This window comes from Protomyctophum bolini (genome assembly GCF_963924005.1).
Source record: "Protomyctophum bolini genome assembly, chromosome: 3".
In the NCBI taxonomy this organism is placed as follows: Eukaryota; Metazoa; Chordata; class Actinopteri; order Myctophiformes; family Myctophidae; genus Protomyctophum; species Protomyctophum bolini.
Window position 1 is genome coordinate 51,081,586 of NC_137864.1, and position 14,272 is coordinate 51,095,857.

The 14,272-nt window shown below is 42.4% G+C and overlaps 2 protein-coding genes across 3 annotated transcripts in view; one reads left to right on the forward strand and one right to left on the reverse strand.

Moving 5' to 3' along the window:
• Positions 1-3,225, reverse strand: part of marf1 (meiosis regulator and mRNA stability factor 1) — a 49,935-nt gene extending 46,710 nt beyond the window's left edge. For both annotated transcript variants that reach the window (XM_080760139.1, XM_080760138.1), the window contains exons 1-2: positions 3,137-3,225; positions 2,004-2,216 (exon numbers count right to left, since the gene is read on the reverse strand). In XM_080760139.1, coding sequence (XP_080616265.1) covers positions 2,004-2,168 — 165 coding nt within the window. In that variant the 5' untranslated portion in view covers positions 2,169-2,216; positions 3,137-3,225. The remainder of the gene's footprint in view (positions 1-2,003; positions 2,217-3,136) is intronic.
• A 1,564-nt stretch (positions 3,226-4,789) lies between these two features.
• On the forward strand, positions 4,790-11,917 carry LOC308312514 (pannexin-1-like; the record flags this gene model as incomplete). Its single annotated transcript, XM_080759124.1, has 5 exons — positions 4,790-4,973; positions 6,571-6,692; positions 7,979-8,178; positions 9,559-10,066; positions 11,765-11,917. 5 exons carry the CDS (start codon positions 4,790-4,792, stop codon positions 11,915-11,917), a joined length of 1,167 nt encoding a protein of 388 aa, XP_080615250.1.
• Positions 11,918-14,272: the final 2,355 nt, after the last annotated feature.

A 14,272-nucleotide genomic window follows, 5' to 3' on the forward strand; every position in this document is an offset into this window, starting at 1 on the left:
GGACCACTGATATGTATCCATCCAGACAGGTCGGTCATTCTGGTGCTAAGATATCGATATCAATAAGGTACAGTAAATGGTGCATTTATATAGCGCCTTGGCTTTATCCAAGGCGCTATACGTAGATTGTGCATTATATTCACAGTGCACACACATCCACACACCGATGGCGGCGGAAACCATGCAAGGCACCAAACAGCACATCAGGAGCAATTAGGGGTTCATTAAGTAGCCTTGTAATAAGCAGGATAAATAAACGGGCCCGGTGGTCATTATCGACAAATAAAATCCCTTCAGTTTGATTAAATACCTTGAGGTCGTCTGTGGTTTAATCATCATAGCTGTCTGGGTTATACTTCTCGATAATGTTGATTATTGTCATACAAACGCATGTACTTTTATTAAAACCACAAACGATGTAGATAGGTCTACTTTTACCCATAATAAATCCATAAATGTTGCCGTCGCCCGTGGTGGAGCCGACGTAGTCACAGACGGCGTCTCCACACAAAGTGTTCGACGGCGTGTTCAGCGCGTTGCGTTGCGACGCTCAGTGACGTTAGTTGGGACACCCCAATAATTCGACATTACTAACCCTATAGTCTAGTAGCCATAGAGCCCCATTGTGAACCCGGACATGTTGAGTACACCAAGGTTTTATGTTAGAAATGTTGAGTATGGGTCCAGCATGTAGAAACTGCCGGATGCTAACTTGCATATGTTGAGCAATTTTCATAATTGGCATAATATGTGACCATACCAATTACAACCTATAGGCTACCTATGAACTAATGGTGCTTTTTAATTTATTTGTTTTTAAGTGGATTTTAGATTTTAATAGTATTTTAGCTCTTTTAACTAGCATGCATTAGTTCTCTTATGCATTTTATGTATCTGCTGAATGACAATAAAGCTATCTATCTATCTATCTATCTATCTATAGAAGGCAAAATATTATGTGATGTGTCAAACTAAGGGGTTTTCATGATGCTGAATCCATTCCAAGCATTAGTTTTGCAAAAAAAAACACTCGTCAGTGTCGCTCAGTGACGTTAGTTTGACACCCCAATAGTTCAACATTACTAACCCTATCCTAAACCCTCAACCACAACCGCACACGGAAGCCACCGGTAAGTCTTAACCAGCCATATAGACGTTAGCCCTAGAACGGCTCTTGTTGTTACATACAGTATGTACAGTATTTCACATACATGAGCCATAGATCACCCTCCTTGATTTCTGGTAGAACTTTAAGATGTGCGGCCTAAATGTGATAAATGCTCCGTTTGTACTCACCCATTAAATAATTCCAAAGACGTGGAGTGAAAAATGGTCCTCTAGTTTTATATCCCTGTGAAAGTTCTGGCACAAAACGCGTATTTAGTGAATTATCTCCACTTTTTCAAGAGATGCACACGGACATCTTTCTCTCCGGGCGAGGGGGGCCGGAACAATCGATGAACTGATTTTACAAATACATCCTGACAGTCCTGTTTACCGCAGACGTCATCACCAATTGACCAGGGAAACACAAAAGTTTGCGTTCACACAATTGGCAGGTGCTTTGCGATAGGTGCTGGGTAATTAATCACACCACCTGCCAATTGTGTGACTGCAAACTTTTGTGTTTCCCTGGTCAATTGGTGATGACGTCTGCGGTAAACAGGACATATTTGTAAAATCAGTTCATCGATTGTTCCGGCCCCCCTCGCCCCAGAGAGAAAGATGTCCGTGTGCATCTCTTGAAAAAGTGGAGATAATTCACTAAATACACGTTTTGTGCCAGAACTTTCACATGGATATAAAAATAGAGGACCATATTTCACTCCACGTCTTTGGAATTATTTAATGGGTGAGTACAAACGGAGCATTCATCACATTTAGCCCGCCGGTTTTAAGCCCGAACAGGATTTCAGTGAGACGTATCTATGCCTATGATACATGAAAATGTACGAAGTATAATTAAATGATCACAGGCATTCTAGGTCTAGAGTAGTACATACTGGTTTGTTTGTAAAGGTGGAGGTGGTGGTGTTGTTGTTGTTCTCGAAGGTGGAGAGGCAGTCTGGGAGTTTCCAAAGCAGAGTTGAGCCTTCTGGGTCTTCGGGGTGACTGAGCCATGGTCTAGAAGAAGTGCACGCGGCGTGCTCCTGTCCCAACGCTTCCATCGTATCACCACGCAGGGTCTTTCACCATCTTCTCTCGCTCACGCTTTCCTGAAGGTGACAAAATACACTGACTTGCTTAGTGCTTTTATTGATTGAATACTTGTATTAACAATCACAACTTATTGCAGGAGGGGGAAAAAAGCTCAGGAAAGTACAGTTCAACACTGGAGCTTTTGCACAAAATAACACCTGGACCTCTTTGATGGGGACGTAACAAACAAAGAAAGGTAAGAAAGCCTTTTAGTTAGCCCAAAATTTTAGAGGCTACCTTTTAGTATGGAATTCTCCTTTAAAGAGGATTTATAAGCCAAGAAAGCACTACGGCTTGTTTCCTTTGGGGTCCTTCATATTCAATTAATCTGAACATTTATCTAATGACGTACAAATATACAGTCCTTAGCCCCATATGTGCCCTCTCCCTAGCTACAGAATGAGCGTAGGGAGGGCACATTATGGGGCTATACAGTCCTATGCAAATATCAACTGTTCACATTTCTCAGCCCAACATGGTGACCCGTTCTTCTTATTTTTCAAACTGAGTCACCAGTGTTTTTGCATCGACGTTTATAACTTGAACAGCCTTGCTCTTATCTATCCAAAGCAAACAGAGTCTGAACCCTCCCTGCCGTGGCCGATATGCATCGATTAGCCAAGTTAGCACAAAGTTCGTCAAAGAAACAAACGACGATACAAGAACGTCGGTCGATTTTAGCACACAGTCGGCGGTAAATGGCTATCAATTAGCCAGTGTATTGGTGTACAATAACGACAAGTCGACAATTGTTCGTATTTCATCTCAGAAAAAGCCCAAAATACGAGGGAGCTTTATGGCTATGCTGTTAAGCTAGCTTGTTTACAACAGCCAGCTCGAGAGATTCTTGTTTTTGTTGTTCGTAGCCGAGCTGACGAGTAATAATGTGTCCATATTCATGGACACATTATTTATGTACGTGTTTTAAATGTCTTACTTTTAAAACTCTCACTGCATTCACATCTTCCTCCTCTCCTCCAAAGGACTGTCTGTCTGACTCCCCACTGTTTCTGTTTCAGGTTCCCTGTGGAAAGAAAACACAGCCGCAAAATGCACGCAGCTGTCGTAAATTATGACTGGTGCGCGTGCGCTCATGATGACCGTTAGGCAGCGTTGCCATGTCTGCTCATTATAGGGTTTTTCCGTAAAGTTGCTTGTAAATATTATTGGTAGTTTTAATATTGTGCTCTTATTATAATGCCGGTTGCTGGTTTTGGGGCTTGCTTCTAATGTGTAGTTGTTTTTATTGATTGATTGATTGATTGATTGATTTATGTATTATTTGATTGAAGTATTTACAGTACATTTCAAGTAGGCTACAACTCAATACAAAAACTGTCAACTGTGAGTGGAGGACGACATCTTAAAGTATTACACTTGTTTTAAGAGGGTCCACCATTTTCAATTCATCATAACATTTAGAGACGTACGAATACACACTTATATTTATATATCTATTTATATATTAAATATCCAAATACAGGAAATCATCATTTATTTGTGCGTGTTTCTAAAGTGTAGTTTGTTATATTTGTGCTTGTTTTTAAAGTGTCGTTGCTTATTTAGGCTCGTTTCTAAAGTGTAGTTTGTTTTATTTGTGCTTGTTTGTAAAGTGTCGTTGCTTATTTAGGCGTGTTTCTAAAGTGTAGTTTGTTTTATTTGTGCTTGTTTGTAAAGTGTCGTTGCTTATTTAGGCGTTTTAACTCCCAGACAGTTGATGATGTCTCTTTGAATCACCATAATAAGGCATCACAGATTGTTCCTCATTATTTTGAGTTCTTTCTCTCCTTCTCACCCCCCCCCCCCCCCCCCCCCCCCAGGTACCCAAATCAGCTGTTTTGCTCCGACCAATTTCTCCTGGCGTTTCCTGAATCCTAATTAATGATGTTCAAACCTTTAGAGTAACCAGTACTAGCTACACATTTCCATGTGAAGGACGAAGGACCCCCACATTCATTGTAATATTTGTCCAACATGTTTTGTGACAGGGAGGGACCCTCATACCAGATTCAAATTGTTAAAATGTTTTTATTTTTTTAAATCTACATTTGTCACTTTTTTACGAGATATAGGCTATTTTTTTATATATATATTAATGTGGTTTAATCGATTATATTATATACCGGTATAAGTCTATGGTATAATCTAGTCTACCCATAGTTGCTTCTTTTGGGCTTGTTTTCATAGACTTCATAGGTTGCTTATTTCTCTCACACAATCTGGCAACACTGTCTAGTCTACTGTTCACATTTAGCACATTATGACTGCTGTAATTGACATAGACTGAATCTTATTAATATTATCTTATTATTATTATTATTATTATTATGTGCTTAACCCTGTTTCTGATTGACAAGAGCGACCTCCTCCGGATGGGGACAAGACTGTCCCCCATTTAGCAGTTGATGCCAGTCAGTAGTGGACCATCAATCTGGGACCACAGTATTAAAAATAAAACACGGACCAGCGGCTCAATCAGTCATTACACGAGACCACATGAGCGACAATAGCCTACATACCAGACAGAAGGTTGGTTGAAACCAAAAAGGAATCGTTTTTTTAATTAAAAAAAAAACCTTTTCCCCTCACCATGGCGATTGCCGGGTTAGCCACAGAATATGTTTTCTCTGACTTCTTGATGAAAGATCCGAAGGCAGAATCCAAGTACAAAGGCATGCGTCTGGAACTGGCCGCTGACAAGATTGTGACCATCCTAGCGGTCGGTCTCCCGTTGTTTCTCATCTCTCTGGCGTTCGCCCAAGAAGTATCAGTGGGTGAGTATTATATAGATGTTAAGAAGTATCAGTGGGTGAGTATTATATAGATGTTAAGCCTATAATGCAAATGGCAAGTGTGTATTTCATTTTCCACCGCATGCAGTCTCTAAAACACATGGCTAATTATTTCATCATCATGCAGCAAAAACTCTCGTCAATAAATGGAGAACCTTTTTAGTGTATTACCGTTGTACACAGTACACGTGACGTGTGACAACAATGCATGGTTTTCGTATTAAAAACAATAGCATTTCAGCGTCATGTTATTGAAGGCGTGGGTTTGCTCAGACTGTATGTTGAACGGGTTAAAGAGATGATGCTGAGGAGGTTATTCATGCTGAGAGACTCCACCCTGAAATATTGTCCATCCATGGTTTTCAACCAGTGGTCCGGGGACCACCAGTGGTCCTTCAGGGGGTTGCCAGGTGGTCCCCTGCATGCAGCTAAATGATGGAGAGTTGATAACCAAATGGATCCTTATTAGATCCTTATTAACTCTAAGGGTCCATTTGGTTTCGTTAACTCTTTCTGCGTCTCTTCAAGCCTGGCAATGGCCACAAATTAAGAGGTTCTCATCCACGTTCCTCGATCGCCAAAACTCCACAGCCCTCTCAAACACCTTCCTAGGGTTCCTAGGCCTACCATATGAGCCTTGTTTATCCTCAAAACTTTGCCCATACAGAAAGGAGGGTTGAAAACCACGTGTGCTATGCCCATACAGAAAGGAGGGATGCAAAGGAGTAGGCCAGAGTATGTTTGTAAGCCCACCCAAATATTTGTTATTTCACTTCTCAACTCAGAAGACTGAGCCAGACTCACCCAAAACAGGGCATAAGGATGTAATGTACGTAGTGTATCATTACATTAGTCAATAAAATAGTCAATCCATTGAAGACAAAGGAGAAAAATAAGGATTTCAATTATCTAAAACATACTGTAGGCCTATATATTCTCTTCACTGTTATTATTTAATTTAAAGGAGTATTCCTCAGTAAAGAAAATCATTTGACAACAACACAACATTAGAAGAGAGATCAACACAAAACACACTGCCTTAGTTTAAATCCTCTTTAGTCACTGTGACAGTCTGTCGTATTGACCCAGTAAGCCGCTATTGACATGTCAGCCTGTTACCAGCTATTATTGGAGCACATGGTGCCATGGATGGAAAAATATCTTATAGGCCGGCTATGGTCAGTGATAGATAGATCAATAATTAGGATATTCTCAGCTCCGTTAAAACCTTTTCATGTGTAACAGCACAGTATGGATGAACTCAAATTTACAGCAGTATTTCATCTTTGTATTGGCCCAAAGTATGCCACCATAAGGCTATTTGTGCACACTGTACCCAGACTACCCACAACAATACCAGGGGGAGGGTAGACAACACATCATAATTGACAATGATGTTAGCAGTTATACCAACAGAACTGGGTCAGAACACACAGTACTGTCTGTCTGGCACATGTTGCAGCTCCCAGACAGTTGATGTCTCTTTGAATCACCATAATAAGGCATCACAGATTGTTCCTCATTATTTTGAGTCCTTTCTCTTCTTCTCACCCCCCCCCCCCCCCCCCCCCCCCCCCAGGTACCCAAATCAGCTGTTTTGCTCCGACCAATTTCTCCTGGCGACAAGCAGCCTATGTGGAATCATTTTGCTGGGCAGCAGTGCAGCAGCAGTCTGAGAGCTCCCCTCTATGGCTGCACAAGGTACTACAGGCTTGTCTGTCTGTGTGTGTGTGTGTGTGTGTGTGTGTGTGTGCATGCGTGTGTGCAACTGTGCATGTGCATTCTGATGGTACACAATGCACTGGCAGAACTATGGAGAATGGACATTAGTGAAAAAATATATACTGTCTGGAGAAAAAAAATGTGCATGGTTTGTTCAGCCTAAAGGTGCCATTTAGTGTCTGTATACAAACTGTAGCCTAGTGTACAGAATATATGCTGTAGCCTATGTCTCAGTCTCCAAAGTTTCTGTGTCCATCCATCCTACATTTTGTTCTTAGTTTTTTTGGTAGCTCAAATCTATGTTAAATCAGTTTAGTCATTTCAAGTCGGTTCTTAACCGGTGCTGCTGATTTCTAGTATATATATTTTTTTATTGCATGAGTCATGTTACTAACCCTGTAACTGTGATTGATCAATATTGATTTCTGATTAATTGAGTACCGTATATGAAGGACCCCAATAGAAACAAGCCATATATATTGCTTTCTCGGGTTATAAATCATCTTAGCAATCAATCGATCAATCTTTTAATTTGAAGGTTTCTCCAATTAAACAATAATTTAAAAAATGACTAATAAAGAATGTGCTTTTCTTTTCTTAAATTGATTTTTTATCCCACGATTTTGTAACCCATTTTTCACCCCTGTGTCAATCATCTAATGTGATCCTGGGCTCTGCACACCCTCCGCCAACCTGGGGAGAGCAACGGACTTGAACTCATGCTTCCTTCATGCCTGAGTGTCCAAGTTGCTCCTTTGCACCTGACAGGGGGGAGTTTCCCTGGTTGGACGTAGCGCGTGGAAGGAACACGTTATTCCAACCAGTTCCTTTCCCCTCCATCAGGCGCCCCGGCTGGCCAGGGGGAGGCAGTTTAGAGACCAGGATTACTGCATGTTTTTTGTGAGAGAACATCATGTGAGGGTACCTACCCTAGGGGACACAGGGAGAACATGTGAGGGTACCTACCCTAGGGGACACGGGGAGAACATGTGAGGGTACCTACCCTAGGGGACACGGGGAGAACATGCAAACTCCACACAGAAAGGCCCTTTCGCCAACCCCACCTTCGGGTATGGGCACTGATGACGCGGAGGTGGAAACACGCCGCCAGCAGCACCCACACACAGCGTCCCGAGCAGGAATCGAACCCAGGACCTTCTAGCTGTGAGGCGACAGCACTACCAACTGTGCCTCCGTGACCGTGCCCCTAATATAATAATGTGCATTTTAACATTCCTATATCATTTTTTCTCTGATTTCCTCAGTTCTTCCCGTACATCCTGCTGTCGCTGGCCATCCTCATGTACATCCCTGCCCTGTTCTGGCGCTACACGGCGGCTCCCCACCTTTCTTCTGACCTCAACTTCATCATGGAGGAGTTGGACCGCTTCTATAACCGTTCCATCAGACTGGCCAAGAACCTGGCCTCCTTCGACGGTAAAGACACGCCCGAGGATACTGCAAAGTAAGCACGATTCTATGCCACAAGATTAGCAACCCCTCTTGGTGTTTTTAGCATCATGTTATACTTTAGCTGTTGAGAAATAGCAGATCTACAAGCTCATATAGCGTGGCACCGAGTGCCGCGCTACGAGCTTGTATATCTGCTATTTTTGAAAATCAATTAAATTGTGTGCAAATCTTTGAATATATATTCTTTCCCAGTGAACGATTTTAACTCAACTCTTTGCTTCTGGGAGGGTCCCTCCCTGGAACAACATATTTTCAGATGGGTGTCGTCGGCCAATTTCAGATAATTTTGGGGGTCCTAGACATTAAATAGTTTGAGAACCACTGATATAGAAACATAGGGTTTTAACCCTGTGAGAACCATGCACTGAAACATTTCCCCATGTGTAGCAGAGAACATTCTGCTTTGACTGACGGCCTAGCTACACCAGGCAATTTTGCGAGCGTGCGTATGCGTTTACTGCGCGCGTTTACTGCACGCATACAGTACAGTTTGGATAGGACCAATATATGTCAATGATACCAGCTACACCAGACGCACGGATACCGAGGGCCATCCTACGCGTGCTCTAAAAATAGGATCGGTTCTAATTTTTTTACGTGCGTATGCACCCATGGTGCGCGCGTATCTATATATATCCTCCCGGAAGGTCCCGCACAAATCTGCCGCGCGCCACAGATCTGGTGTAGCCGGGGCATTTCCCACGCATACTTTGTGCGCGCAGTGCGCTTACGTCAAACGCACACATGCCTGGTGTAGCTTGGCCGTAAGTAGTATAGATTTGATTAAAGAAGTCCTGTTGCTCGACACTGATTGGCTGAGTCCCATTGTAAAATACTCAATAATAAACACACACCTGTACTCATGTATCAGTAGAATCACTGTGCCAACATCTTGTTTACAACATTCACCATACCGTTCATGCATGGATGTATTACAATTCAAATCACTGTGAACCGCAGACCTTCGTGGCTCTCTTTTCCACTAAGAAGACTTTGACTCAAATCCGTGTGGTTATACAGTACCTGCACTCCTGGTTTCCAGGAGTTATTGTATTTCTATACACGACGTTCTGCTATTTATGTGTGTTTAGACTAAGGTCCAATTATCTTTGCCGCTCTAAAACATAAAACAGCGATATTTCACATGCCTTGTTACAGACACAGGCTGAAAAGAAGTTAGTGTGTAGGGCTTACATAATTGTTTTGTTTTATTTGTATCATTCTCTTTCATGGTTGAGCACAAGGAAGATGATGTTTTGGGAAAGTGATAAAGACACTGAAATAATACAGTATCTATTGTGTTTCCCTGTGTGTCCCTTTCTTCTTAAACTCCTGACATCACACTGACCGACCCATCTTTACATTCCTCCAGGTCCGCTCTGGACCTGACCGAAGGCTGTTTCAACAAATACCCTCTGGTGGAGCAATATCTGAAGACCAAGCGCTTCTCTCGCTGCCTGGTGTTCAAGTACCTGCTGTGCCGCGGCCTGACGCTGGTCACGCTGCTGCTGGCGTGCCTCTACCTGGCCTACTACATCTGGCTGGCCTCGCTCACCGACGAGTTCCCCTGCGACATGAGGACCGGCGTGCTGCGGAACAACAGCCTCCTCCCGGAGGCCGTGCAGTGCAAGCTGGTGGCGGTGGGCGTCTTCAGGCTGCTCAGCTACATCAACCTGGTGGTGTACGCGCTGCTCGCTCCCCTGGTGGTGTACGGCGCGCTGGGACCCGCGCGGCAGACCTCGGGCTTCCTGCGGCCCTACGAGATGCTGCCGGGCTTCGGCACTCTGGGCCTGGTCCGGCCCTTCTACAACGACCTCAGCGTCTACCTGCTGTTCCTGGAGGAGAACCTGAGTGAACTCAAGTCCTTTAAATGTCTACAGGTGAGTTTCAACATACGTGGTAACATAATGGTAAAAATGGTGCATTTATATAGCGGAGCCACGCCCCCAACATAATAAGCTGATATTTTTTATGGGTTTTGTTTTTTCAGTATAGTGTAAAGTAACTATGTGGCCTATATACATTTACTTAACTGTACCTAAGTACAATTTTGAGGTATTGGTAATTTACTTTTCCAATACTTTTACTTCTACTCCACTACATTCTACGTTTATGTGAAAACTTTAGTTAGTTACTACTAGTTAATTTGTAGATTTTGATTAGTTTTAATTAAAACATAGGCTACAGCCTACACTATATCCGCTGATAAACATTTCTGCGCCTCTACGGTGTTGCATGCCCGATCTACAAGCTGCTATTTTCAATAGAAACTGTTATACATGATAACTTTTACTTTTGGTACTTTGAGTACATTTTGATGCCAATACATTTGTACTTTCACTCAAGTCATTTCTTTACTAGACGTAATAATCCCAGCGAGCACGGTCAGGATCTGGACCAATCAGTGACGTCTCTATTGGGTCCAGATCAGGTCAAACCAAAGACCAGTCAGATCTGGAATCCCAGAATATCACCTGATTTCAACCAACATACTGTAAATTCTGCCCTCTCTAAGACGGACGTCCCTGGATGAATCAGAGAGAGTCCGATCGAGGCCAGATCAATTTAAGTCATATCATAACTAGTCAGATCTGGCTCAGAATAAGCTATATTATTTCAACTGGTGAAGACGTCCTGGAAATGACAAAGATCATTTAAGTCATATCATAACTAGTCAGATCTGGCTCAGAATAAGCTATATTATTTCAACTGGTGAAGACGTCCTGGAAATGACAAAGATCATCCCATATTATGGGCTGTGATCTGGCCTAGTCCTGAACGTAAAGATCATCCCCATATGGGCTGTGATCTGGCCTCTAGTCCTGAACGTAAAGATCATCCCCATATGGGCTGTGATCTGGCCTAGTCCTGAACGTAAAGATCATCCCCATATGGGCTGTGATCTGGCCTAGTCCTGAACGTAAAGATCATCCCCATATGGGCTGTGATCTGGCCTAGTCCTGAACGTAAAGATCATCCCCATATGGGCTGTGATCTGGCCTAGTCCTGAACGTAAAGGCCATCCCCATATGGGCTGTGATCTGGCCTCTAGTCCTGAACGTAAAGATCATCCCCATATGGGCTGTGATCTGGCCTAGTCCTGAACGTAAAGATCATCCCCATTCCCCATATGGGCTGTGATGTGGCCTAGTCCTGAACGTAAAGATCATCCCCATATGGGCTGTGATCTGGCCTCTAGTCCTGAACGTAAAGATCATCCCCATATGGGCTGTGATCTGGCCTAGTCCTGAACGTAAAGATCATCCCCATATGGGCTGTGATCTGGCCTAGTCCTGAACGTAAAGATCATCCCCATATGGGCTGTGATCTGGCCTAGTCCTGAACGTAAAGATCATCCCCATATGGGCTGTGATCTGGCCTAGTCCTGAACGTAAAGATCATCCCCATATGGGCTGTGATCTGGCCTAGTCCTGAAAGTAAATCATGAGAATACTTTTTTCCACCACTGGCTTTGAATGATGATCTAACGGTGTCATTCACGATGGTAAAAGTAATAATAATAATAATAAAAAATAAAATAAATAATGTGCCATTGACAATGATTTATTGTGATTTAGGTGCTGGAGCTGCTCCAAGAGGCCGGTGTTGACGAGGGCTTTGACACCATGTGCGTGCTACGTACGCTGGGCCAAGTGAAGACTGACGTTGTGGACAGTAAAAAACTGCGGCCTAACAAGAACTGCAGTGAAACCTGTAAACCTGAAGGGTGATGATGTCTCTGTGAGGTAAAGACAATGGGCTGCATTCTCGTCACCGCTATAAACTTCTTTGCCTTACTTTTTACTATTTTGGAAAACATTTTTGAATAGTTCAACTATAGCCAATCTACATTGACACGTTGTGAGCTTGTAGACTGGCCATTTTAACCCATTCTGACCTGAGATCAGATTCTAAAAATGTCTTCTATACATCCTGACAGCTTTCTGAAAAAGCTATGTTTCTATGTCAGTCGTTCTTCGATTTTTCAAAAATAGCAGACCTACAAGCTCGTAGCGCGCCACTCGGTGGCGCGCTATGAGCTTGTAGATCTGCTATTTTTCAATAGCTAAAGCATGACATGATGCTGACACCAAAAGGGGTTCCTGCCCAAAATGGGTTTAAAAAATGTTTTTCAAAATAGTAAAAAAAGAGTTTAGGGATAAGGGGTTTAGCGGTGACGGAAATGGAGCCCAGTGTCTTACTGATGAGGCCGTTTGGTCTAAACATAATGAAATGATGGATGTTGCGTGGCATTTAACCTTGGAATTTGTATTTTTCTCACCTCCGGTATAAGTCCTGCCCTTGCTGCTTATGATTGGGCAGAAAAATGGAAATTGCACTGCATGGTGCTGTACTTGAAAATAATGTTTTACGTTTATATGCAGTGCAACTCCAAGGGAAAAAGGTGATCTAAATTAGTGCTGATCAATAGCATTCTTTCTAAACGGGAATGAGCCGTTGTAGTAGATACAGTAAACTGCCAGTGCCTATCCTATAAGTTACACTGTGAAATATTAGTTTGTGGCTGACTTTTAAACTAACCTTTTACTAACAATAATAACCTTCAGCATGTCTGTAAACATGAATAATGGACATATTTATATATTATCTGTATTGTATAGCAGCTACAAGTATTTGAAGGTTAGACTTGGAGCGTGATTTAATCAGCAATAATACAATTAATAATTAATAATACAATTCTCAAAGCTGCTTTTTCTAGAGCGAGCGATATTGATCTATAAAGCATGTGAATATTGTGTTATGTAAATGTTATACCAAAGTAACCCATGACCTAGGATTTACAACCCAAAATCTAATTTCACCAGCTTAATGCTAGGTCTGATTATTATTATTAGTAGTAGTAGTAGTATTATCATTATTATTATTATTATTAATTAGTATTATTTATTTATTTATTTTCTTATAAATATTATCACATTATGGTTACTGAATAATAGAATGATGCTTGTTGACAACAGTATATGGATGAGAATACACTTGTGATAAAATATCACGTTTGAGCCATACATTAATAGTTTTAATATCCTGTGACACCTTATACTGTATGTATAGCCTAATGTAATACTGAATTATCCTTCTATTTTATAAAATGCTTGAAATGCCAATAAAAAGCCTGGGTAGCTGGTATAGCTGGGTAGTGAGTCAGACCAATATTGTGATATTTACCAAAAGCCTGATTCCTATAGTTTGACGTATATACTCCTATTTTAGAGCCGAATAAAAGTCGGTTCGGCTCTGTAGAGCCTACAATGTGACGTCATTTGAGGTTCGGGGGGGGGGGGGGGGGGGGGGGGGGGTACCGTCCTAAAGTCGGCTCTTCGGTGCTACTGAAAATTTCTGACGAGCCGAAATCATTTCGGCACTACAGCGCCGAAACAGCGGTAAAATAGGAGTATGAATCGGCCCTAAGACAGAGTCACGTTTTCTAAAAATAGCTGACCTATAAAGCTCACGATGCGTTGCATCAGAACATGTTGTGACTGAGCTTATAGATAGATGTGTTATGTTTGGTTGCATGACTCCATTGGGCAATGGAGCAAAGCAGAGAACAAAAAAAACACTGTATGGATGCACCTGGGACGTATCCTCAGTGGAAGGACTGGGCTCTGGGTTGACTCCTGTCCGGGGCCCCGGGCCCCTCCTACGTCTCACCAGGACTAGGCTCTGGGTTGACTCCTATCCGGGGCCCCGGGCCCCTCCTACGTCTCACCAGGACTATAGGCTCTGGGTTGACTCCTGTCCGGGGCCCTCCTACGTCTCACCAGATCCAATCCTGCTCTCGCCAGGAGCAAAGTTAGAGTTAAGCGAAACAGTGTTGTGAAACTATTCCCATCCCACACCTGGGTGGTGATACAAGTCTCCACAATGTGTTGTATTGCACTATATGCAACCTGTTCAAATAAATGTTGATTTTGGTTTTATACTCAAGCAATAAATGCCTAATTTTGTCGTATAGATACCATTAAGTAGTTTTGATTGCTGCATTTTACTTTAATAAAGTCATACTGGCTAATTATTATCTGTAATTACACTATGCTATAAGCAGGTTACTTTGCATTTTCACT